Below are 26,992 nucleotides of genomic sequence, written 5' to 3' on the forward strand. Positions count from 1 at the left end.
CTGGTCAAAATATATGACTTTCAAAACACTTTAATTAATTATCTTACGTAACAGTAGTTTGTATAATGAAATATTTATACAAAAAATCCAATCAATATTAAAATACAAAAGTTGATTACATATTATATGAACCATAATCAATAATTATTATCTTTTAACAATGAGGAGATGCAATTTGTAGGGCAGCCTCCATGTACTGTGCAAGCTAAAAACTTCACATCAATTTTGTTAACAGCTCTTGCTGCTGCCACTGGTACAATGCAGATAGTGCCTCAAGTTGAAACAGGTCTATCCATCACATGACTCCCCTTCTCTGTGTTGGAGGATACTAGGCACCATATATATATATATACCCTATGCTTGTTCAATGAGATATAAGTGCCAGGGCCTCAGCGAAAGCTCCTCACGATGGAATCCAAAGGAACATCGGCATCCCATTACATTTAATGTAAGTACTTGCAAAGACAGGAAACGTAAGTTTTATTACAAATTACTATAGAGCCCTATTAATGTGTGGAGTAAAAACGTGGCCATGGACAAAGGGTGACATTAACAGATTAATGGCAGCTGAGATGAGAGAGTTAAGAGTCACAGAAGGAAAAAACCAGGGAAGAATGAGAACAAAAATTTTGAGAGAATCTGTTGATAAATACATTGGAAGATAAGTTATAAATACGAGAATAAGATGACACAGATGCTTTAAGAATAAATCAAGACCAAATCCCAAAAAAGGTTTAGAACATGAAACTAAAACGAAAATACTGAAGAGGAAGTTTGAGATCAAAATGGGAACAACAGGTTAAGAAAAACATCACACATGAGGATAGTGCAAAGCTTTGGGTGTTAGAGACAACATACACAGATGGAAACATCATGGAAAATAAAGACATGGTTCTACATAAGAAACACTGCATCAGTTCATGATACAAATCACAAGTCACACATTCTTCCTACACAACACAAATGATGAAAAACAGAACAACACTTTCAGGTTATCTGCACAGTGGTCTGCAACATCAGGCAACAATCCCACTGATTTACAGTTTCTTAAAAATAAAAAATAAACTTACCCCCTTTCCTTAGTTAAGCACCACACCACGAAAACATAAGGAAATAGAGGAAAAAGCTCCATGCATTCTTTAGCTCAGTACTTGCGGAGATGAAGCGTCAACTTCGTGTTCAGTACCCGTCCTTTGTATACCTCATATCGAGCTCAGAACACAGTACTGACAGCCGTCACATAACTAATGAATTGCAAGGATGTGAAAGTAGTAGTTGCAGCCTGCTTCGATGCACTATCCCGGTATTGCCTGAAAAGGCTGAGAAAAACCAGAGAAAACCTCTGAGACAGGACAGCCACTCTTCAAGCCAAGATTTAAAGCTGGGACTTGAAGCAGAGTGTTACCCACTTGACCATGAAGTGTGATACACTACGTATGAGCGCTACAAACATCAGTGGCGATGATGGTGATTAGAATTGCTAGCAGTGTTCCTCTTCATGTAATCTACAGAGCACAATTCCACGAAATTTACCAGCAGATGGTTTGCTTCGCACTTTTATTCTGTTTAACGTTTGCATCAAAAAGTATTTAACTAAGTGACAAGAAGAATGTAATATGACAACAACCCTTGTTTATACTTCTAAAGGGTTACAATTATAATTACCAGTTTCCTGGACTTATCCGTCATCTTAGTAATCTGAACTTAACAAGTCATTTCAGAACCTCAATCTGTTTCACCACCATCTAGTATCTATATTTCTCAAGTGTAACTTGAGTAGTCAATTTGAAAGAAATTAAAAATTCTTTTTAATTTTTATCTTCAAGGATCAAACTACATTAATAGCTATGTAATATTAAATCCAAACTATATAAAAGGTAATCAGTCTTAGTATGTAAACAGAATTAGAAACTGTATATTATTAGAGTACTTTTAGTGTGTGTTTATTAGATATATTTAATAATACAATATTCACTATCAAAAATGAAACAAATTATAATAATCTGTATTCATATTAAAATACAATTCTAGAATTAAGGCTGAATTCTTGCAAGTAAGCCTGATGATAACCTCTTGAAAGTCTAAACATGTAGCGGAACACCTCTCCACAATAAAACGAATGGTGATACATTTGTACCACTTTGTCTTTGCTTACATTCATAGATGTGTGCAGATGGCCCCATGTGTGATATAACACACAACAGGATGCACACCATAAAGATTAGGTTAGGAATGTGTGGAGCTGTATCTCCAATTTCCTGTACGTCCTCATGGAGTGGTGCATAAATAAGCACAGGTGTAACTGTACTGTCTTTTGTTATGAGAAACAAAATTAACTAAGTGATGTCTTTATCATTAAAACAACAAAGTCTATATTAAAAGAACATCTATTATATTCACTTACAATTCAATCTTCTGTCATGACAAAACTAGGATAACAGACTGCAAGGGTTAACACTTAAAAATTATAACACTGAGTGTTATCAATTGGTTATGAATATGATAGTACAAGTACTCCTTAATTTATGTGACAGTTAAGTTCATAAAAGAAGGACACTGAGTGTGAAATAACATAAGCTGAACACAGGGATATACTGTACTGAAGTTTCCATATTCCTGTGAAAACAGCAGCAGATGTGCAAAACTTCCCTTCTCCCCTCGCATTCTTCCTGTCACCCATACAACACCCTACTTCCCTTCTCCCCTCGCATTCTTCCTGTCACCCATACAACACCCCACTTCCCTTCTCCCCACCTCTCAATCAGAGAGCAAGCAAATCAAATGTCATTAACTGAAATGAGTCTGAATTAACAAAATTAAATGAAATAGCTTTTTTCAAGTACCCATACACAAATAACAATACAGGTATAGATTTACCTAGCTTTTAACACTTCTCATTGTTATTAAGTCACCTTCATACAAAACTATCATACAGACTTTTCTTGTACTGGTTTTATTGTGTGAATGTGACTATGAATCAACAACTGCTACATGAATGTCACATGTAATATCAGTCAACAAGTGTCATGAAGTCTACAAGGAAAAAAACTTCTTGGTTACACAGTTCAACTATGAAATATTTGTTAACCTTAATCCATTCCCTTACAATAAATAAATAAATAATAAAACAAGATGAAAGAGAACCTCACAACCATTAACAAACTATGAAATAACTGTATCTCATTTAGAAAGATGACATGGTTATGTGGGTTTAAGTGCCCATTGAAAATGTGATGCATCCAGTAAAAATACAAATTTTTTTAGCATAAAGAAAGATTATGAAGATCAGTTTCTGTAATGCGACACAACGAAGTCTGGCAACTGTTAGTTTCGGAGGAATCTGCGGCCTCCTTCTTCAGGGCAGAGGAGTGTCTAACCTGACGACGAAAGCAGTAGGCTCCTCTCAAACAGTACCAATAACCAGATTACATGATGTCATATCCCAGAAGCCAGTAATCTCCACAGGCTCAACAACGTGAAACTCAGATATCACCAAAGAATGTTATTCTTAATTCATAACTGTATATAAGTTGCCATATCTGTAACAAAACACTCCAAAAGCATGTTATCAGCATGCACTGAAATATTTGGCAAATTTTAATCTTTCAAATGAGAGCCTGCTTCATTATTGGTGTTAACATTCTTGTCATTTACTCAAAAAAGCTGTCGGTACATCTGCTTCAACATCCGTATCTTCATCTTTCTGTTCTTTGTTCTCCTGATTTCGTAATCCATAGAGAGGCATTCCCATGAATGTTGGGATCTGCCCTCTAACACTGCTTTGAGGAATTGTTGTACTTCTTCGCTTTGCTTGCTCCTTTGGCTGTCGAACATCCTTATACTTGAACAGTCCGTCTCCAGGCAGGTTCGGTAGTGTCCAAGGAATGGTGTACCAGTAACGGTACGTAAAGAACCATGTGAGAATTGCAATGGCACCACTAATAAACTTCTCAATCATTATGTGGTAATATAAGATTGTGCTTACCAACATGACATCCCACAACACACACAATAAAGTCATTGCAATGAAACATAATCGGATGTATGGAGTAAACTTGTCATAGGACTTCTTAAGGATGGAGAAATCTTCATATGATAATCCTCGTAAAGGGCTGTTGGTGACTGAAACATCTCCAGTGGTTCTTGCATGTTCTTCATCCCTAATAAGATCTCGTATACCTTCCCATCCAACAATTGCACGAGCTTCTTCAATCAGAATGAGACTGCTGTATATTAATATAAATGCATGTCCAGATATATCAAAACCATTCCAAAAGTATCCACCAGCAATACAGGCTTCTTTTGTTTGATATTTTTTTGGTATAACGTTGCAATGCCCATACATTTTTTCGATATACCAGAATAATTTTGTCCAAACGTACCAAGCAAATGTCGCAATTCCTAACCTTGCAAAATGCTGCAGAATTTTATCACGTCTGCCACAACAATAAATATAACTGGTCATAAGAAGAAATGGGGATATAACAAATAAAGTCCAGGCCCAACCTAATTTCACAAAATATATATTGAATATGTTATTTGATCTCGACATGTATGTTCTTGGAAAAGGAAGGGCATCCGCAAGGAGCGACACAACAAACAAACTTGCTCCATAGATTCCAACCTTTACACTAGTATCTACGAACAATGTTTTCCTACACACATGAACAATCATCATCAACAACACCTGTTTCACAGTCGTTGGTTCTGGTAACGGTTTCTTCCCTTTCGTTTCCCATTTTCGCGTCTCAGTGTTTGGTCTAAAGTTGAAGCTTGAATTTGCTGAATGTAAAGGTCTACGCCTGGTAGCCATGATCTTCGCTCAACCGTAAGCACCGTAAGCAATTCAATGTTATGTGGGAATGAAGCCCATGTGACGTCACGAGCACCAAGCTGCCATCTATTTCCAGCGATCAGACGGTTCAGACGTCAGCAGCAAAATGACCGTAATCACTGCAGAGACCAATGTCAGTAAATGGGTTGGCTATTATTTAATACACAAGTTTCTAGAACGCCGGCCGTTGAACAAAATCCAAAAACACTGTAATTCTGAGTACTATACACTATCGTCAGAACCCTTTAGAATCTACCATTTCCATTGTTAATAGTCAAACAATATTTCAACCCTTGCTAACCCCATTCTTATATTGTTGTATGCGTGTATGTTGGTGTTATCTAACAATGGCCAGTTTTCAGCGTCACTGCTTAGTAACAGGTATATATGCCACAATATATTTTTTTTAAATGTAGCAACTGAGTATGTAAGGTACAATGTGGCCTCTCAGTGGGTAGAGTTTGGATGGACCTACTTTATCATTACTAGTATAAAAGTGGTATGCATTTATTTTAATAATGGATTGAACTAATCCTCTGAAGCGAGAAGTTTACCCAAATAACAGAAGAAAATGCTCTTCTTCTCCAATACAAACACCAGGCAATAAGCTTAACACAGGAACAATGGGATGAGCGAGGTTGTAAGGAACGCTGCAGTAACAGTAATAACCATTCAAATATATAAAACTTGTTGTAATTAATGTATGTACATTTATAAGCATTACACCAGCTCACCACATGCGGATATTATTACTTTCTCTGTTGGCGTTCCGGATTTAGTTCCGCATTTCTGAAACACAACACAGTCATGTATTACAAAGAATTCGGAGAAAAGTCTATGGTCCTGCTAAATAAAATGGATTCTGGCAAATCCGTATGTAATTCTTTGTCTGTCATGATGCCTAATGTCAGGTTTCAATAGCTGCATCAGCTACTGATGTCTTCCAAGAACTAAGAAAACCTATTACGTTTCAAGGCTCCCATTTGATAGCGTAATGGTCACAAAAGCAGAACTACCCCACTGCCATGATTTTGGGTTTCTAGGTTACATAATGGCACTGTCAGTATTTCAGACTGTACGGTGCCGATTGGTAGAATGTTCTACAAATGATGAATTGGAAAGGATTTGGAAAGAAGTGCTCATGGCCTAATTGAGGTATTATCCTTGCATGTACCTGGAATAATTGAGGAAACTACAAAAAGCCTCAGAGAGGACAGGCTATGTCCTGGTCAAGATTTGTACATGGCACCTCCCATATATAAATCTTAGAACGTTACTTCTAGAACAATCGTTCAGTCTTACTGTCATGAATGTGTTGGTCTACAAAGAAGAAATAATATTAGATTATGTAACTGTTCAGGGGTCTGTACAGGGAACATTGTTCTAAAACATGACTGCTCTTACCTCCATTTTCTTTAGTACATCCATGCCACTTATAACATGGCCAAACACAACATGTTTACCGTCCAACCTGCAAGCATGTTATATCATTAGTACAGTTCAGTTGTGTAAATTCCTGCCTCCTATTTTTACGGGACTGAAGGACAGTTTACAGTACATACACTGGCTTATGTAACTGCAGCTGTTACATCCAAGGTCTGTTCAGATTCAGTTCCCCCTAGTCTACTTCAGACTTCTCCAATTTCAAAGCCCCAGTGAGTCACAGAACACTTGCTCTGATTTGTGAACGTTGCTTAATTCTTTATTGCCACTAAACCTCACACATTCCAACTAGTTCTGAGGTTTTCATGTTGGTGATTATTAAAAACGTGACCTTCTGGAGTGTGACACTGTGCTTGATGGGTGGATGCCGCTGTTTCACGAGGCCACGCTGCTCCACTGTCAGGGTTGAAGTGTGTTGGTTCAGAAATAGGTTTTGTTACATAGACATGTTAGAAGGAGTGTGTTCATGAGACGCAAGAAGAGGACATAAAGAAACGAAACCAGTCACAGGAAGATGATTGACTAGTGTGGCCCTTATAAGGGCCACCTTGCATTCCATCTCTCCCTACTGGCTTGGACTGGATTCCTTTCTTTACCATGTTCCCTTGGGCCCCATGAACACCCTCCTTGTAACCTGCCTATACAGTGTCCCAGGAGGAAAGGTCAATATTCGGGGTGTCACAGTATTGGTCATTCTAAGCAAAAAGTGTACATGTACATTTGTCCTATTCCGAACCATTTCCAAGACAGCTATTTCACTGTAGAGTTCAGTGTACACTGTACAGACGAGCAACACACCATGTCCTTACACGAGTTGCAAAGTTCATTGATGCTGACGGTGGAATTTTCAAAAATGTATTATACTAGGTAAAATGTACCAACTTGTCACTTGAACAATAAATACCAGTTCATAATGTTATACACCCATGATGAACAACTATGATGGCTGACCAGCACACAGCAGAACTCCCACCCCAACAGGAACATTGAAGGCATCCACAACCAGCAAACCGTACGAAATCAAAAGCAACCATATGCAACCCACATAACACAAAAATAACAAGAGGAAAGAAAACTGCACTGCAGTGAGCAGCAGAGTTCTGAACAACTACAACCTGTACACCTGAAGATGGCCATTTAGGCTGAAACATGTAGTGAACTAGTGTCTCATAAAGGAACGATCAACTACATTATATTCAGATGGTGCAGAAATCCCTAAATCAAACAAATACCGGTATTGGAAACAGTAGGAAATCTCTCTTTCTTATCAACAAATTTGGAATTGTACAGTGAAATAGCTCTATCTCGGAAACAGTTCAGAATAGGACACACGTATGTATACACTTTTTTGTTTAGAATGACCGATACTATGACCTCCAAGAATACTGACCTTTCCTCCTGGGACATCCTATATATCCAAGCCCATTCAGTCCTGAAGATGAAGCAGTTATGTTGCCCTGATACCTTGGCATCTGTCCACAAAGTTGCATGGTGTCAGAACCGTTAAGACCATAGTCTTGTTACTTCCAGAAGAATGTGACTCCTCCCTCTTCTTGGCAGAAGAGGGATGTGACTGTGGGAAGAAGTACAGATGGGGGGGGGAATGAGTCCTGACAACTGAGCAGAATGACAGAAGTGATGAAAACAACCCAAAAAATGCCAGATTTTTCTTCTGCCTAAAAATGGAGGCACATTTCTCTGCAACTATGGTAAACTTCTACGAGGGTAACTGGCATCATGCCCCAGAAGACAGTAATCATAATCACTGGCACAAAAACCTCAAATCTCACACTTACCAGTCTGTTCGTGCAGTGCAGAGAAAGAACTGTGAGCCATTCGTGTTTTGGCCAGAGTTTGCCATTGACAAAGTGCCTGGATTTGTATGTTTTAAGATGAAATTTTCATCTTCAAATTTCTTTCCATATATTGATCTGCCTCCTGTTCCGTTGTGGTTCGTGAAATCTCCACCTTGACACATCTAATCACTAGTTAAGGGCAAACAGTACACAAGCCATTAAAATAGTTCCTCAATTTTAACCTTCCAGCTGCCAAGCCAACTGTGTCTGATAAATGCCAAAGGCTCTGATCTCATTTGTCTATGGTGTGTAAGGGGTTGAAGTTATTTGATGATGGCCTCACGCAATGTGTAAGGCTATTCTGTCCATTGTCCTATGGCTTAATTTCCACCTTCAGATGGAGAATACATAAAGAAATTTTTACTCTGTTATGCTCCTCAGTACTCACATTCATACACCACTACATGCTAAACCCAACAGCCAAAGTTACGAGTACATATTAGATGCTGGCTGTGAAAACTGAAGGATAAAAATTGTAACGTATATTTTCTACCACTGTTGACGGTACAGGGTACAGTTTCTTCTGTTCAATGCTGTAACAGCCATCCAACCAAAATCAACAGCCCCTTTCGTGCTTGCTTGAGGGGTTTGAACATGTCAACAGGTTTCATATGAACAACACTCACACTATGACAACTGCAAGACTGAATGGATTTCCAGTCTTTTGGAAACCCTCACCATTTTCATCATTAGGGACTGACGTACTCAGCCACTGTGCCTTGTAATTGCAAATACTATTTGTTCCTTGGGGCCCAGTGTCCTATTCCAAAATTGGACCAGTATGGATGTGGTTGGCAGAACTAGGCACCTCTCACCACATCCAACTGACAGGATATCAGTAAAATGTAAATAATTTGAGAAGATGCGAGTGTGACTGAACTGCCTCAGGATAAGGCTGATTGGCTAGCTGTTGTGAGGGAAGTGTGAATCATTCAGGGAGCCTACAGGAAAATTCTTGATCTGCGTATGTATTTACCAACTGTCCCAGAAAAACCGTGCTTTGGAATTACACTCAGTGCAAGGAATGCATGGGTTCAGATCAGCCACCTGCTTCACCCATCCTACTGACACCAGTAATAAAATTAGGATGAGAACAGATGCACGGAATGAGAGCCACAACACAAGTGACACCTGGAGGAAGTGGGGGAAGGCACACAGACAGGAGGTACTTGCTCTGCAAACAGATGGGGCATAATCCATGTTCATTCTTTGCATGACCTGATTTTTGTTCATTAACTAAAACTTTTCTAAGGATACAAAATCTGGAATTATTCTGTGAAAAGTGCTGCCTTGGTACCCATAACCTTTCTCATGGGTACACAGACATCTGAAGTTCTCCGCTGTCTTTGGAACTACATCGGCTCGCAACATCATTATTATTCTCCCGATGCTGTTCTTCCCGATTTTGATATCAAAGTACACTTGAGGGTTCTTCTTTGGTTTTTTAGTCTCTGGTTCCTCCTCCTAAGCAGAAGCAGCAGAAACAAACATTAGCTTCTTAGTCGGAGTTCACAAAGCAACTGAACTCTGAGGTTCATTCATTCTTATCTTGTCTTCCTTGATGTGATACAGGGTAGTTTGGCAGATACATAGCGGGTTCCATGAGAACACTTGTACAGCTAGTGCCACTAGTGATGGCACGGATGGATGAATTCATTTGGTTGAACAACAGGCAGAGTGGAGAAGCAGGTCAGTCTGCTGTGCGGCTTGTGCATGGCAAATCACTTAGTAGTTACACCCACCACATAACTGCTCCTCCTTGTCTCCTCCTGTCACTGGCAACATACTGTCTACATATCTACCAAGCTACACAGTGTAACATCCCAGATGACTGTAATCCAAAAATGCTGAATTCTAACTCTACAACCCACTTGGCAGGATATCATGTCTTATAAAACGGAAAATTAATGAACCATCTGAATGAAGGCACACACTATTTGCTCTCCTACACCGAAATGAACCTTCATCGCCATGTAAATCTCAAATATTAACATGTGACAGGATTACAAACAGGACACTGACACATACAAATCACATCTTTCCAAACTGGGAATAGTTTATGGGCCCAAATGTAGCAGTCCATGGAGGCCCATAGGCTTGTGAGACATCGAGGCTCCCCCATTTTCTTTACACAGTTCACAAATGGCAGTGAGGTTGTCAGCCTTATGCGCCGGCCACCCTTTACCCCCAGGAAGATTCCTGGTACTCATTTCTGTTAGAAGCTGAGTCAACCCCAGGACCATAGTGTGGCTGGAAGGATTAGGTCAATTGAAAAATCCAATGACCTCATCAGGACTCAAACCTTCGATATACGTATATATATATACACACACACGCACGAGAATAAAACTGGTTCTAAGAATGTACCTGTCTCCCTCATGTGTACGAGTAAATCAGAGAATCTGTATACATTCATGAAGTGACATGTACAGAAGCGTACCTTTTCAGACTCCTCTGTTCCTTCTTTTGTCCCCGACTCACCATCCTTGTTCAGTGTCTTCCCAGCATGCTCCTGTAGCCATGTATCATCTGACCAGACGGCCTTGGAAGACCCTTCTTTGATTTTCTGAGGTTTTGCAAGATTCACACGAATTGTCCTTCCAAACAGCTCTGAATCATTCTAAAATTAAATGTTATTTGAATCTTCATTTTTAAGAGCATAAACATATTAATATTTTTTCTGAGTTACCGACAGTGTCATAAAATAAACTAGAAACAGGGAGTATTTTACAAGTAAAAAAGGTGGACACTACTCATTTTCAGAAATTGAATGAAAGGATGTTGACCGAACATAGTTCTATCTGTCAATTCTAATAAAACTGCAGAATATAATTTGCATTCCCTTAAGCTATACTAATGTAACCTAACATAACCTAAGAACACCCAACCATCATGACTAGCAAAACTCAAACTTGAAATATCGTATACTGAACAGGGTGGTTTAGGGGTTACACTCTGGGCCTGTATATGGGAGGTGCTAGATTCAAATCTTGGCTGGGATGCCAGCTATCCTGACTGAAGCTTTCAGTGATTTCCTTGGTTCCACGAGGCAAATGCCGAGACAGTACCTCAATTAGGGCATGACTATTTCCTTCTAGATACGTTCCAGTTCATCACTCATCATCCTATCATACAACGCTATATAGTCTAGACACTAACATTGTCATTAAATATTTCCCAAAGAAAGAAAAGAAGAAAAAAGGTTAACGAAATCATATTCTGCATTTCCAGTTCAACTTTTACGAGATCTTAACTAGGAAGTGCATCTAGACATGAACTCTCAAAATAGTGTTGGCCAGGAAAAAGTTCTATAATCTTACCATATTATCTATAGCAGCAGCTGCATCTTCTGCACATTCAAATTCAACAAATGCAAAACCTCTGTGTTTCTCGGTTTCGTAATCAAGTGGTATCTGTATGTCCATTACATCACCAAAAGGAATAAATGCGGCATTAAGCACTTTCTCGTCAACTTCTTCAGCTAATCCTCCTGAAAGTTTAATTTCAATTCATTTATTTACTAGAGGTTCAGTATAAATTGATACTGGACGTCATAAATATTACAATGAATTAAAAGAGCTTAACTGGAAGATAAAACAATTGAAATATGCAATGAAAACGATTCGAAATGTTTGTTAAAATATGCAAAGTGCATATCATACTCTAATAGAGACAAATGATATTCTGTAAATTATATGTTTGAAAAGACTGAACGATAGATTTTTGAACAAACGGTAATATAACATCTAATAACTCTCTAAATACAGGAAACTTAATACGTATCGTAAGTCAGAAATAATTCAACGTACCAACATATACTGTCCTTTTCGGGTTCGTAGACATAATTCCAAAACAATGCCTCCAAGTTACGAACACACCACTCAATTAACTAAATTGTTGACCCTGATGAGTACTTAGAAATACAAATTTACCTTTCTGGTATCTATTGCTGCCAACGTGAGAGTCTACGCGTTGGTTGTAGTAGCTGTCAAAAGATGGCTCCAACCTACAGACAATGTCAGCTTGACCAAGCATTAGTCGTTTAAATGTAAATGCACATTGGTTCTCACAGCGAATGTTATGAAACGAGTTTTATCTTTTAGGATATATCGGCATGCAGACCACTGAGAGTCAACTGACTTTCTGCTTGCAGTCTTCTTCATGCCGGTGTCTTGCTTGGCTTATCTTCAACCCCGGAAATAAAACTCTTCCTATTTACCTTCCCCGAAAATTGACGCTGCAGAGATGAAGGGCAGTTGTGACCATGGGCCTCTAGTTCTGTCTGGTTACTCATAGCAGTGGAAGAGAGAAACGGTTGTCTTCATTGTAATTTGCAACGAATTAACTTACAAAATGATTGGAGCAACGCCTACATCAACACTGCGGAAAGACCCAAGAACAGATTCAGCATCAACAATGACCCATTGTGAAATCCTAAAATCAACAATTCACGAATTAGTTTGTTTTTATCATTTTTATTCGTGTTTAGGCTACCTGTTTCCGGTACAAACGGAGCTAACCAACGGCAGGATATCAGAATGTAGTCGATCACAAATTACTGCTTCACAGAACCACAGATCACTCTAGCATGTTCTTAATAAAATAGATGACTATACAGTTACCAAATGTGGAGTCACGGATTGGAGAAAATGACGTCACAAGATTCCTTATGGTTGCCCTTATTTATTTAATTATACATTAATTAAATAATAAACATTTTTAGTCAAACGTTATAGACATTAAAAACATTTTATATTTATTGTGTTGTTACTATTTATTTATGGACCACCGAGATCTAAGTGCAAGGGCCGAGTACGCCTACCCCTTCATACATACATACTATTTATTTTAAGATGTAAAACTCTAAAATATGCTTTCTGACTCCGTATGACCATGAAAGCTGATCACTCATGGAGCTGAGCCCTGCTTGAGAAGCCGCCAGTTCTGCTGCTACTCAAGAAATTCCCAGCATTTTATGGCACCTGAAGGTTCATTACAGTGTTCACAAGAGCCCTCCACTGCTCCCTATCCTGAGCCAAATCGATCCAGTCCATACCACCCTATCCTATCTCCTTAAGATCCAAATTAATATTATTCACTCATCTACATCTTGGTCCACATAGTGGCCTCTTTCCTTTTGGCTTTCCCACCGAAACCCTATATGCATTCCCCTTCGCCCCCATGGGCGCTACATGCTTTTCCAATCTCATCTCCCTTGACTTTATCATTCTAATTATACTTGGAGAAGAGTACAAGTTATGAAGCTCCTCATTATGCAGTTTTCTCCAGCCTCCTGTCACTTCATCTCTCTTCGGTCCAAATATTTTGCGCTGAAATGAGGAACTGAAAATTATATCCACAGACACCCTAAAGACCGGTCAAGGGATGCCGTGGGGGCCGTGGGTGCGAGAGGCTCAGGTTGGAAATCGCCGTTCTGGAAAACCAATACGTCCGAATTATCATGGCAGTCAGCCTTGCTCCTGCGACAACTTCTCTGGCACTGTTGTTTGGCAGTCAGCATACGGCAATCTTGGCAGGCGCGCCAAGTGACAATCGTTTGGGGGTAAGGTACAGTTTGCGTCAGCAATTCTGAACCACTGCTATTTGCAGAATCCTACAGGAGTGCGCGAGATATATTTCATTCACAGACATTTGACATTCATCGTGTAGGTACCGCGGTAACATTTCTGGTTGCGATTAGAAACCTCATTCCAAATATTCGAGAAAATTTAATTTCTTGAACTCAATGTTAATCTTTCCTCATAGTTTCAACAACTATATATTGTCACGTGAAGGAGTGACTATAGACGGGGTTTGGATTGGTAATCGCATGTATTGCACTCTTGCAGAACGTAACTACAAGTAGCTATAGCTAATTCATACTCTCTGCAGTTCATTACAGCACACTTAAACTTCTCAGTTCGCTGTGTCTTCACCAGTCGTTGTCTGGTAATGGCTTTCAATGCCGTACTTCTGTTAGTTTAATGTGCATAAATCTATGTTTTCTCCACGTTACACATGAAAAAAAGTATTTACTCAGTGCAAAATTTTCAACACAGCGGAGTTTGCCTGCAGCCTCGCTGGAAATGGCATGAGGCATCAGCACTTGGTCCCCAAGACGAATAGTTCCCTGGTTTCTTGCCAGTCGGAAGATGCGAAAAATTATTTGCACCATTTCCTCATGTTTTTCCGCCATATCGCCCTGTTTATGTTAAACAGGCATAACTCTACAATTTCTGTTTTTCTTTAATTTGCTTATTTATTTATTTGTATTGTCTCTCTCTACTCCTCTTCATTTTCTTCTTACGCACTCAGGCTCCCTGTCATGCTCATCTTCTCCACCCTTCGCCGCAGAAACATATCCCATGGTTTCTCGCGCATGTTAACAAAGTACTTCATTTTATCACGTGTAGCTAATTTGAAGCCTGAGCCAGAGTCAGTGTCAGAGTCAGAGTTACTTTACGACTGGCGGTTTATGACCAATCAGTTCGTTTTGGCGGCAAATACTTCGAGACTCACGACCAGTATTTTTTCCCCAAAAGATCGCTTGCGGTCATAGTCCTTATGCAACATCCTCTCTCACGAGAGGACAGGTCTGTCGTTTAGAATTGCTGCTGGCCCTCGCCAACGCAGTTATTCTCAAGTTCGAGCCCCGCGGGACTCATGACCATGTTTTATTGTCTCACATTCGAGATGTGGAATTACTAAATAGATAAATTAGTCCGAATCCGAGAAATGAAGGTGGTTTATGATACAGCATCACTGTCGTAATAACATACATGAATATTCCTTCAAAAGGAAGTTTTAGCCGGAACATCGCAAAATATGCTGAGTCTTTTCGGGGCGTGAGTGTGTACAGAATCGAAACCACTGACGTCAACAAGATGGCCGCTTTGACGCATGGAATTCATTATGACTCTCTTCACAATAAAACGTATTGTTGGGAGCTAATAATGAAAAAGACACACATTGTCGAATTATTTGCAGGGTGACCAAAACTGGAAAGTTGTCATTGGAGCGCATGAATCATCTCTGAGACAAAATGGCCGATATCAATTAATTTCCCCCTCCCCAAAAAATACTTGACAATGATAGCTTCACTGGAGGTTGTGTCTCCCATTTAAAGGAAAGTCCAACTTCTATGATGACGGACTTTAACCCTTAAGAGGTTAAAGGAAGAGTATGGAGTTACTCAGTGGCTTAGGCTGCTTAAACATTGTTTCGCATATGTGAAACACGAACCGTCGCATTCGCTTGCTAATTTCTACTTAAAGTGTTATTCGAGAGGTCTGACACGTATTTCGAGCCACAGGCACAAGCAAAACATGAACATATGAACTACAAATTTAACTATTAAAATCTTTAAATTCATCTGAACGACCTTTATATTTTTACAGAGAACTTATCTTGCAGTCGGGGGCACGCGGCACTATGCTATAAGCCGGAAGGTCACGGGTTCTATTTCCGTTTAAGTCACTGGATTTATCAATTGATCTAATCCCTCCAACCGCACAATGGCCCTAGGTTCGACTCAGCCTCTAACACAAATGAGTACCAGGAATCTTCAGGGGGGGGGGTAAAGGGCGGCCGGCGCGTAGGGCTGACCTCACTGCCATCTGTGAGGCGATTGTCTAGAAAATGTGTGAGCCTCGACGTCTCACAAACGTATGGGCCTTCAAGGCCTGTTACAGGGATAACTTTACCTTTTGTTAATTCTTAATGAAAAAAATGGTATCTCCATAACAAAGGATATGTTAGCGTTGTACAGGAAAATAATCGCTGATTTTTGTGGGTATGCTACATGGAAAATTCGGGTTGTTGCTCTGTTCAGAAGTTGGCGAACTGACTGAAGGTCGACTCACATTTTTATTTCTCGGGATTTCCATTCTGGTGCTCACAAAACATATCTCGGATCCACCGAAACTGCTCCCCCTGCTGGAGAGGCAACTGTCTCTCACAGATGAAGTGAGTGTGCAAACACACTGCATATACGTTCTCATTTGGGCCCCTAGTGCGCGTGCGTTACTTTCCCGAAGATACCCCCTCTGCAGTTTTATTTGGGGGAGATGGTTTCCATACATTACTAAAATTTAAACAAAATAATTACAGCTGCTTTCCAGAAAATCCATATTTCTATTCTTTTTTGGCCCATTTGGATTGTCTCTACTTTTGGACCCACAATGTTCATATTCACCGGGCACAAGTCTACAGTCCATTCGCGGAGACGAGAGAGTCCTCGTAAACAAATGCACGCGGTATCTCCTTCGCTCTATGAATGAACTCATGCAGCGATCACGTGATGCGTGTCCCGTTGCAGGGGCGTCCAAAGTTCACACTTCAGTCTGAATGCAGGTTAACGTGCGTCCGAATGCAATGAGTACACTGAGTAACTGCGCGCTTTGTCCACTCCTTGCTGTCAGCTGTGGCGACGCGGGGCTTGCTTTGTTTACGCTGACTGTCTCGTCTCCGCGAATGGACTATAGGACGGATAAACTCTTGAGTAATGAATATGCATAGAATCTATACAACTTCGCAGGCGCTAGCGGGCCGCACATGCACAGATATCGAAACAGAGACAAACTGAAAACGTTTACTCCGTCAAAATCTTCAGATCCATGTTTTCGCCGTCTCGGGCGTCTTACCCGTACTCACAGTGTGTCTACATATTGTCACGTATTTGGTGTGTGAGACTATAGACGGGGTATGGTTTTGATACTGGATTCATTGCCCAACTTATACACACCACTCAGAAATAAAAATATTTGCAGCGTTGTCACTGATCTTCACAATTTACAATTTACTGTTACACACGGTAAGCTTTCCCAGCCTGCTGTGTCTTAACCAGCCCCTCCCTGGCAACGGCTTCTAACAGTGAAGATTCTTTAGCTTCCGGGCTCACTTCTTTCCCCACTGGCTCTCAACTGCATCGACTAAGTGCTCCCTTTGACACAATTGTTTACAACTCTGAATTCTTTCTCCAACTGTCCTCCTTATAACATCTCGGCGTGGACCGCAAAGAAAACACCATTCATTGTAGTACTCCAAAGATTTCCATCGGAATATGTTTGTTTGCGAAGGGGTTACTCAGTAACGGATGCATATATTTGTTTTTTAAGTATCTGTTGCCTAGCTGCGAATGTTGTATCGTTGTCCTTTTCGCGGTCGTTACCCAGTAATGGGCTCACACGCTACGATATCCTTCTATAAAGCATGTAAGCGTGAAATTTATTATCGTCATTAGGCAATTCCGGGTTGCCACAGCAACGAATTAACAAGCGTTAACACGCCACATAGTTTAGGATTTGTAGTAGGTCACGAACTAGTGAGTAGTTATTTATATCAGTGTATCGTGTCTATTCTGTGAGTACTGATAACATTTTGATGGGATTATGTGAAGTGTAGTGTAGTATTTTGAGGAGACGGTTTACGATTGATCATTTGCGCGAGTTATTCGTGGAAGATGGTGTTAAACATGAGGTAAACTGTAAGACTGAAAATTAACACGGCAGAAATCAGAGTAAAGCTGAAAATACGACGAGGATTCTTGTTGAAATTTCACCGGGTCTTGCGCTAGTATGGAAGTGTATATATGTAAAATTTGTGAGATCATGGGTTCGAATCTTACTCAAGGCATGGAATTATGCCTGTGTTTGTGTTATCCTGTGTCGGTAGAGGCCTTAAGATGAGCTGATCTCCAGCTAAAGATATTTACATAATATCTGTAAACAAGATTTAAAAATCCGGAAAATAAGAGGCCTTTGCTAGGGGCATGAGACTTTCTCCGTAAGAACCAGATCGACTCTGGGGCCCACAAATACTCCTCTACATTAGAAACAGGGTTTTCCCGCCGGAAAAGCGACCAAGGTGTGAAGTTGACTCCTCACGCATCTAGTTCTGACGTTAAGAATTTTGGAGCTATAACACCACTCCCCTATACGCCTTCATGGTGTAGTGCTTAACCAATTAAGTCCAGAGATAAGCTTAACTTTACCTTTACGTGAGGTTATGCCCCAGATGATATAACTTTCCCGTATTTAAGGAAAAATTCTTATTGAATGAGTCTGAGGACCAATGAATGAACCTTGCATGTTGTTCAAACAACGTTGTGCATTGTGGAATGTCTGTCGAGACAGGGGGGGCATCGATAATGCGCTGGGCACACATCCGTGACATTGCAGTTCTCAGTGTAACGGCCAAATGATGAAAGCGCGAGATCGTAAAATTTCTGACTTTGTCACGGTGAGTGCTCGCAACGCCTGCTGGACCTTGCACAAAACTTGCGAATTTGTGTTACGAGAATCCCCCATTCGTGGGCTGTTTCCCTAAACAACATTAACCGGTTGGGCTTTGTAGCGGAGACATAATTTATTTTCTGTGAGGTACGAGCTGAATTGCTATATATTCTGCCCACACAGCGTATATGTGTGTTCCGTATGGGTCTCACAATAAACAGCGACTGATTCTCTAAACAGCATTAACCGGTTGGGCTTTGTAGCAGAGACGTAGTGTGTTTTCTGTGAGGTACGGACTGATTTGTTATATATTCTGCCCATGCAGTGTATCTGTGTGTTCCTATGGTTCTCACAATAAACAGCGACTATTTCCATAAACTGCATTAACCGGTTGAGCTTTGTAGGGGAGACGGAGTGTGTTTCCTGTGAGGTACCTACTGAATTGCTATATATTCTGCCCACACAGTGTATCTATGTGTTCCGTATGGTTCTCACAATAAACAGGACTGTTTCCCTAAACAGCATTAACCGGCTGGGCTTCGTATCGGAGACGTAATGTGTTTCCTGTGCGGTACGGGCTGAATTTTCATAAAGAGTCCACTCTTGTGGGACATAACACTGTGTAGTCCGTTGGAAGTCAGCTTTCATATACGGCAGTTGATTTTCGTGTATAATACGGTATGTAAGAAATTCAGTTTTAAAGGGTGAAATTGTTTACAGAAATTACTTTTGTCACGCTATAATTTGTGATGCAATTTACGCACTCTTCCAGGGCTGTGGCCCACCCGGCAGCGCGGTTTGTGTGCGTTGCAGTTAGCACGCCCCCGCTTTCACATGACGACCTTCACATTGTCCGCTGAGAGAAATGAATTCAGACGTCAGCTGAAAGTCGCCTAGTCATGTGTCTACAAGGGGCTTGGTCTCCGCGTTTCAAAACTTGCTATTTTTACACCTTCGGACCATGCCCATCTTTTGGACAATGCTAATGCCCTGGCCCATGCTAATCCTCTGAAGCCTGGAACTAAACAGAACCATATTCAGAACGCTCTGAGGTTCTCACAGCAGAGACTATGAAACGTGCCATCTCCTGGGATGTAACGCCGTGCAGTCCGGTAGTGTGCTGCCTCCATCGTAAGTCTGTTCTCGTTGGTTCCTTCCTCAGCTCACTTCTCGACCCCAAGCATGGAGGCGACATGTTCCTCCGAAACGTCGGAGGAATTTCAAAGGGCTACACGGTGTTGTGTCCCAGAGATAGAACTCTTCAGTATTGTTAGATTTGGAAGTTCACTTCCTTTAACGTAGAGAACAACTGCAAATACGTAGAGTAGTAAAGAGGAAAGGGTCGGAAAGGTGACGGTCTCGGAGTATTCTAAAGTGGGTATCTTGTCCCGCAACTCGAACGAGCGACGAGAAGCCGGTACAGCAATCCGCTCACATGCAAAGGAAAGACTAATTCTTTTGCTTGTTTTGTAATGCTTTATCGAGTTGAGGTGTCAACTGATGAATGACGAACTGGAAGGAATTTGTAAGGAAGCGATCGTGGCCTGAATTGAGGCAGGGTTTCGAAACATACCTAACAACAGTGAATAAAATCACGAGGAATCTCAGTGACGACAACTGGGCTGCACTCCGGAACTTGAACCCAGGACTTACTGAATGCGAAGCAGAATTCTGCGAGAAACCACGGAGTAAGAACGGACGAAGTAAACAGCGACACTGTCACTGTTTCGGAATATATCGCGTGAAACGGTGAAGTGGAAATGATTTGGAAGCATGCGGCACACATGTTCGAGGAAAACCACGAAATGTGTGAGCCATGACAGCCTGTGTCCCGACCGAGATTCGAACTGAGTGTCTCCCGAGTAGCGAGTCGCCGTCACGCTAAGCTGGAGCGAGCGCGCTGCGAGTTACGAAATGTACGCGCCGATAGTTTCCTCCTCGGCCACAATTGAAATCGGTTCTGACGTCAACAGCGTGTTTAGACAAGGCTCAATGGTGCAAAAGGCACAAAAGTTGGAATGTATGAGTTGTTCCCTGTGTCATCAGCAACAGGCCAGACTGCTGGATCTGACGATCTCCCAAAGCCGATTGTGAAGAGTCGGTAGACGTTTCGGAGGAACGTATTACAGTAAACCGTCGCTAATCCGTTTCGAAATATGAAAAATGAAAATTTCTGTTCACAGTCGAGCACATACGTGGAGGTTAGGAGCAAGAGGGATTAGGGAAAGAGGACTTTCAGACTGTGCTGAGGGCAGCTGGAGGGACTGAAACCACACAACAATATAACAAAGATTGGCTTGAGCTGGGTGAAGGAGACCCTGGATTTCAGCTTCTTGTTTTTATAGTTTTTAAATAAAGGGTCTACAGTAATGTTTTTATGTATTTTCATCAACATTACTTATTTCCATTTATCTATTTTCTAAGTTTTATTTTGTCTTTTAGGGCTATCTTTCCCTTCATTAATTCGACTGGCCCCTCCCCTTAAAATCGACCCGGATTAGCGAGGGTTTACTGCACCTCCAGCTCCACAATCAAACTGCAAGTTAAGCAAGTACAATGTGCCAGCGAAGATTTCTGCTCCATTTACTCTTCGACTCTGTACGTTTCTTTGATATATGGATGAAATTTTGCCAGACTACACGGGGTTACACCCCAGAAGATATGTTAACAGCCTGCTGTCCGGAACAACAGTAGCTGTTTACTGTGAGAATCATGCGACGGAGTGTGTGGGGAAAGAGTAGACATTGCGAATGTTAAAGCAGGTTCAAGTCCAATGGCGGGTTTTGCATCCGCGGTGTTGAACAGCCGGGCTGTCCTCCCTTCTTCCTCTCATTATTGTGAGAACCATACGGCACACACAGATATACTGTGTGGGCAGAATATATAGTAATTCAGTCCGTACCTCACAGGAAACACATTACGTCTCCGCTACAAAGCCCTACCGGTTAATGCTGTTTAGGGAAACAGTCGCTTTTTGTTGTGAGAACCAAACGGAACACATAAATACACTCTGTGGGCGGAATGCGGAGGTTATGAATCTTACAGCAAGTGGTACACATAATAACCACTATGCTTTAATAGGTTAACTGGTAGGGTGAAAGCTCCCAGAGCCGTCAGACAGTAGAATATAGCGTTATGTCCCGTGGTACTCGGAACCAAGAAAAAATATGGGGGAGAAAGCCAGCAGCAATTTTGTGGTCAGTCAAGTTAACTGAATGAGTTGTGTCGGACTACTAATATTTAATTTAGCGTTAAATGTACATCAATGTGCGTGGCGTTTGAAATTCCGAAGAAGGCGTATGGATAACATCTTTAGTGAAGTTTAGAGTATTATTTGATTGTTGATGTTTAGATTGGTTAGAAGTAGTTATGCGTGTCCTGACATTACTGTCACTGAGATAGCACAGGCCTGACGCAACGTACAAGGACGAAGATATCAGCCGGAAACACACGACGCTCTCCGAAGGCCACTCGGCTCGCTAGACTGGAGCAGTATGCTAGTACGGCGCAGGTCAACGTACTGTGAGTCACGTGCCAAGCTTCCGGGGAATCCCCGGCAGGAGTGGGGAGCAGTCTGGCGGCCGCCAAGAATCTCGCTGAATCCTGACGAGAGAGGTAGCAAGCAGGTAGCAGCATGGATGAAAATGAAATTTTGTGGGTGCAGTGAGAGACGCTCTATTGTAAGGGGGGGGGGTGAGCATCATTCAGTTAGAAGGTTCCCAGACTTCGCCCACTTGTCCTGCAGACAGGGCAGTGAGAAAGTGAAGGAGTTAGAATGGTTAGGAGCAGTGGCATAAGACAGGAGCCGGGGGATTTTGATTCTCTGACTTAATGGTGAATTCTATAATTTATAAAAATAATTTGGTGGCTCTGACAGCAAATGGGCTTAATTATGATGAATTTAAATCCGGTAGGATGCGTGAGAAGCATGCAGTGGCCCCTTGGGCACCATCTCAGCATTTGAAGACAGAGGAAAACCACGAGAACCTGTACCGAGATGGCCGGTCCCACGAACTTCCGGATGCACACACTGACTTCGAGCCAGCAGCATGGCAAACAAAACGATATGGGGGATTCCCTAACGTTCCCCTGACAAATGTGCAGTTACTTCATTGATAATATGAGTTACAAGTCACGCATAACAGACAATATGTTCGTAAATGAATTGCATGTCAAGAATAACAATAACAGGGCGTGTGGGCCCATAGGGTTGTGAGAAGTCGAGGTTCCAAAATTTTATAGACAGACGGTTCAGAGATGGCGACCCAGCCGACCGCCCTTTAACCCCAGGGTCATAGTGAGGCTGGAAGGATTAGATCAGCTGTTGAATTCAATAACCTCAACGGGAATTGAACCTCTCGGCTTATAGCATAATGCAGCTCTCCCGTACATGGACCACTGTTTTTATTTGGAAATAATTTTCTCGTTCTCGCATGAAGTATTAATCATACTAAAATATTAGCCTCAACTTTAACGTGTGTGGACTGCACTTATCTGGCTCAGGATAGGGACTAGTGTCTCGCTCCTGTGAGCACGCTAATGAACTCTCTAGATGATTCTCACTTGGCCAAACAATTATAGTGTTCGGCATACAAAACACAGCCATCTTTGAGCCGACTGTCTCACAACCCTACGGGCCTCCACGTCCTGTTACAGGGGTAGCTCTAAATTTAAGTACGCCAGTAAATGTACAGAACGATGAGTGTAAATGTTCAGGTTGATAACTTCGTTCCAAAATTGATAATCCTGTACCTGTCCGAGAGCATAAAGGAACTCTAATGAAGTATGGTATCTGCTCTTAGTCATACCTGACAGAGTGGGCGTGATAGTTTCGTTGCAGGACCGCGAATTTTCCCTAGAGTAATATACAGGACGTTCTTCAGAGAGGCAGCTCGAAGCATAGACTCCTTCACATAGAACTCTTAACTCTCAGAAGTCTTGATGAAAGATAGAGGAGAGACGGTGGAGAACAGATTAGTGAGAAACGCTACATTTTAGAGGTAACTGATGGGCCTCACACAGTGCCGACTTGTCTTTCTGGTAAAAGGTATATTGGAGACAAAGTATGTAATGGGAAGTGAAAAAAGGTAAAGCTGTGGGAAGTGAAGCCTGAAATTTATGTAAATATATTTCAGACGTCAGTTCACACAACACGTAAAACACACTCTTTTCTCCATTACAAGTATCAGCCCATTAATACCGTTCAGAAAAATAATCTGTTTACTGTGAGAACCATACGGAACACACAGATAAACTCTGTGGGCAGAATATATAGCAATTCAGTTCGTACCCCACAGGAAACACATTACGTCTCCGCTACAAAGCTCAACCGGTTAATGCTGTTTAGGGAAACAGTCGCTGTTTATTGTGAGAACCATACGGAACACACAGATACACTGCGTGGGCAGAATGCAGAGCAATTCAGTTCGCACCTCACAGGAAACACACTCCGTCTCCGCTACAAAGCCCAACCGGTTAATGCTGTTTACGAAAACAGTCGCTGTTTATTGTGAGAACCATACGGAACGCACAAATGCACTATGTGGACAGAATGCAGAGTTCCTTGGTGTACATATATACCAGTGTGATTTAAAGGGTTACACACCCTTCGTATTTCTGACGGGAAAGAGAACTTTCTAACATGGGGACGTTTGCCTTGAATTTCATCAGCCAGATTACGGCCACCATGACAACGCAAAGAGCGCATAAGGAAATATGTCATGGTAACGAACCTCAGTTACTGAGTGCTCTGGCCTACGTCACAGAATGTGTTCTGCAATCCTATATAAGGGCCAGACATGTTCTGATTGCTTTCAGCACCACCTTAACAATAGTTTCTGAGCTACAGCTGAAAACGTTCAAGTCTGCACAATGTACAATCAATGGAAATTATTTTTGATTGCTGCAATGAGCGTATTTGCACTCATCACGGAAGCTGCTCCTTGTTCTTCCAGAGATTCCTTTCTGAACGACGAGGGGCGATCCTGGGTAACGGACTTGCAGCGAAGAGCAGTTTGTAAGTTCGACGTACAAAGCGAAATAGATGCCGCTTCAAGGGTCGAGCATGAGAATATCAGATGTGTTAATGCAGTGTTTGGGAACTGCGAGTAACTGGAAACTTCGCTCACGCTGCCGAGCGGGAGAAGCGTGACCAATAAATCAGCCTGTGTATTCGTCAAAAGAACCGTACCCTCTCAACAAGCACAAAGAATAGAAGAGCGCCCAAAAATTATGTAACAAGCATAGTAACCGTGTCACCTGCCTCTCACAGGCAGCGTAGTAACCGTGGAAATGTGCAGGGAAACTTAGTAGTATTTTTGTAGTGGGAAACATGACTTCAGTAGTTACTTGTAAAATACTGAAGCATTTATATGAATAGTGTGAAAGGTAGAAATACTGTATGTTAGAACTATTTCAATATTCTCCAAAATAAAATAATAATAAAAAAATGAAGCATAATAACGAATAGTTTTTTTTACAATACGTGAGTAAATATAAAAATGATTACTATTTATTTTCAAGATTATATGAATTATAGATGGAACTGTTTTGACAGTGGGGTTTCCCCAGTACAAATACCAGACTCGTAACTTAACAGAGTGACCATACACAGCAAGTTCTCCAGCCAGCGCAAACACGAAGAGAACTCTGTGCTTTGTGAGTGGGCGTCACTTGATGAGTGGATTTCTCACGCGTGAGTGTGCGCCAGCGCAACATGTCACTGTACACAGTGTACACATTAACGGCGAGCGGAGAGTTTTAAACAGGAAGTGATCGGCGCTCTAACCGGGCGGCGATCCTGGGCTGGTATATGTGGTAATATTTTTTATTCAGTGTCTTCATTCACTGAGAAAATATGAGATTGCCAGCAAGTGTGTCAGTGCGCTGTGAAGGGGGGGGGCGAAATTCTGAAAGGCAATTATTCTTAAACATGTCCGAAAAGTAACCTGGAAGTGGTCATTATTTTATTCACAGAGATATTGGGTTTTCGGACTTTATCCATCGTCCTGGTTTTTAAGATAACTAAGAAAAACACGTCGAGGCTTCCATATTTTCTCTAGACACTCGGTTCACAAATGGCGGTGAGGTTGTCAGCCCTACGCGCTGGCCGGCCGCCCTTTATCCCCCAGGAAGAATCCTGGTACACATTTCTGTTAGAGGCTGGTCGACCCCAGGGCCATAGTGCGGCTGGGAGGACTGGGTCAACTGAATTAACCATGAATGGACGCTGTCAGTAACTCAAATTACACGACACTGACTGTTAAGATAATTGGGTAAGGGTAAAAATGTAAAAATTTTCCTTGTGCTTAATTAAGCACCACGCCGTGAAGACGCATGGGGGAGTGGAGGTGAACAGTTAATTGCAAAAGTTACGGAAGCAAACACTCATACCCTAATTTTAGGTAATATCTCGGGATTTTCCTGGAGGGACTGAGAACAACCACGAATATCCTCGCACAGGATAGCCTGTCTCCGTGCCGAGATATGAAGCCGGGAACGCCATTTCGTTTCAAGTAACTGAGGAAGTACATGGAAATGTTACTGTTCATATGGTAACTGTTCTGCTGGCCGTCGCCAACACAGTCATTCTTGGTTCCATGTCCCACTGGACACACGGCTATAACTCATTGTGCGACGGCTCTGGGAGTCCTGCGTTCTGATTTTAGAGTCAGAGTCAGGGGCAGAATTACTTCACGACTGGCGGTTTACCGCCAATCACTTCGTCTTGGCGACAACCCCTTGAGGATCACGACCAGTATTATTTTTTCAATTAAACATTTGCGGTGATAGTCCTTTGTAACATCTTCTCTGACGAGAGGATGTGTCTGTCGTTTACAATTGCTCCTGGTCCTCGGCAGCGCAGTCATTCTCAGGCCCGAGTCCTCCGGAACCCATGACCACATCTTATTGTCTCAGATCCCTTCTGATTTCATGTAGAAGTATTATCCCTGTATTTGGCTTGACGGACTGAGAAGAATCACGAAAGCCTCCGTCACAATGAACGGTTTTCGGGCCGAGATTTGAAGCCGGGACCTCTCGAATACGAAAGTCTAGTCCACTGCATTGTTGGCAGTCATCGCAGCGAGTCACGCTGGAGCTCCGGGAGCATTGTGAGCAAATTCCGCCCAGTTTTTGTCCAGCCTTGCACGGAGCATAGCAACAAGTCGCTTTGCGGAGCAGAATTCCTCGAAGCTTGCGCAACCCACCAACTCTGTCCGCTCACATAATTCCGCCTTGCGCAACCACACCTGTAGGTCAGTGTCAAACGACCGTTTTCTACCCGGCGCCTTCTCGTCTACGACAAGGAGCGTCCAGGAATTCAATACGTCTGCCACTTACAGTAGACCCACCACATAACGCACGTTTTGGGGAACTGTGGTCGAGGGATCGGAGTTCGAGTCCCGGTAGGGGAAAGATTTTTCTCTGCTCAACGTCGTCCAGACCGCCTCTGGGGCTCACCCAGCCGCTTATCTAATGAGTACCGGGTTCTCTTTCCCCAGGTGTAAAACGGCCGCAGTATGAAGCTGACCATTCACCGCAAACTAGGTCTTCATGGTGTAGTGGTTAATTAGTTAAGCACAGGGACAACTTACATGACCTAATCTTCGGGGGACAGCTTCAATATC

General features: G+C 41.8%; 2 protein-coding genes across 2 annotated transcripts; both read right to left on the minus strand.

The window, feature by feature from the left end:
- Positions 1 to 242: 242 nt before the first annotated feature.
- LOC111862775 (fat storage-inducing transmembrane protein) lies at positions 243 to 5,411 on the minus strand. The gene has a single exon (XM_023848439.2). It carries the CDS (start codon positions 4,811 to 4,813, stop codon positions 3,647 to 3,649), a length of 1,167 nt encoding a protein of 388 aa, XP_023704207.1. The 5' UTR covers positions 4,814 to 5,411; the 3' UTR covers positions 243 to 3,646.
- A 100-nt stretch (positions 5,412 to 5,511) lies between these two features.
- Positions 5,512 to 12,034, minus strand: LOC111862776 (peptidyl-prolyl cis-trans isomerase E). The gene is made up of 7 exons (XM_023848440.2): positions 11,943 to 12,034; positions 11,454 to 11,623; positions 10,574 to 10,753; positions 9,391 to 9,597; positions 8,074 to 8,255; positions 6,239 to 6,305; positions 5,512 to 5,623 (listed from the first exon to the last, which is right to left on the minus strand). The coding sequence occupies exons 1-7, from the start codon at positions 11,974 to 11,976 to the stop codon at positions 5,555 to 5,557; spliced, it is 909 nt and encodes a 302-aa protein (XP_023704208.1). The 5' UTR covers positions 11,977 to 12,034; the 3' UTR covers positions 5,512 to 5,554.
- Positions 12,035 to 26,992: the final 14,958 nt, after the last annotated feature.

The sequence above is a fragment of the Cryptotermes secundus genome, unplaced genomic scaffold, assembly GCF_002891405.2.
Source record: "Cryptotermes secundus unplaced genomic scaffold, Csec_1.0 scaffold409, whole genome shotgun sequence".
Lineage (NCBI taxonomy): Eukaryota > Metazoa > Arthropoda > Insecta > Blattodea > Kalotermitidae > Cryptotermes > Cryptotermes secundus.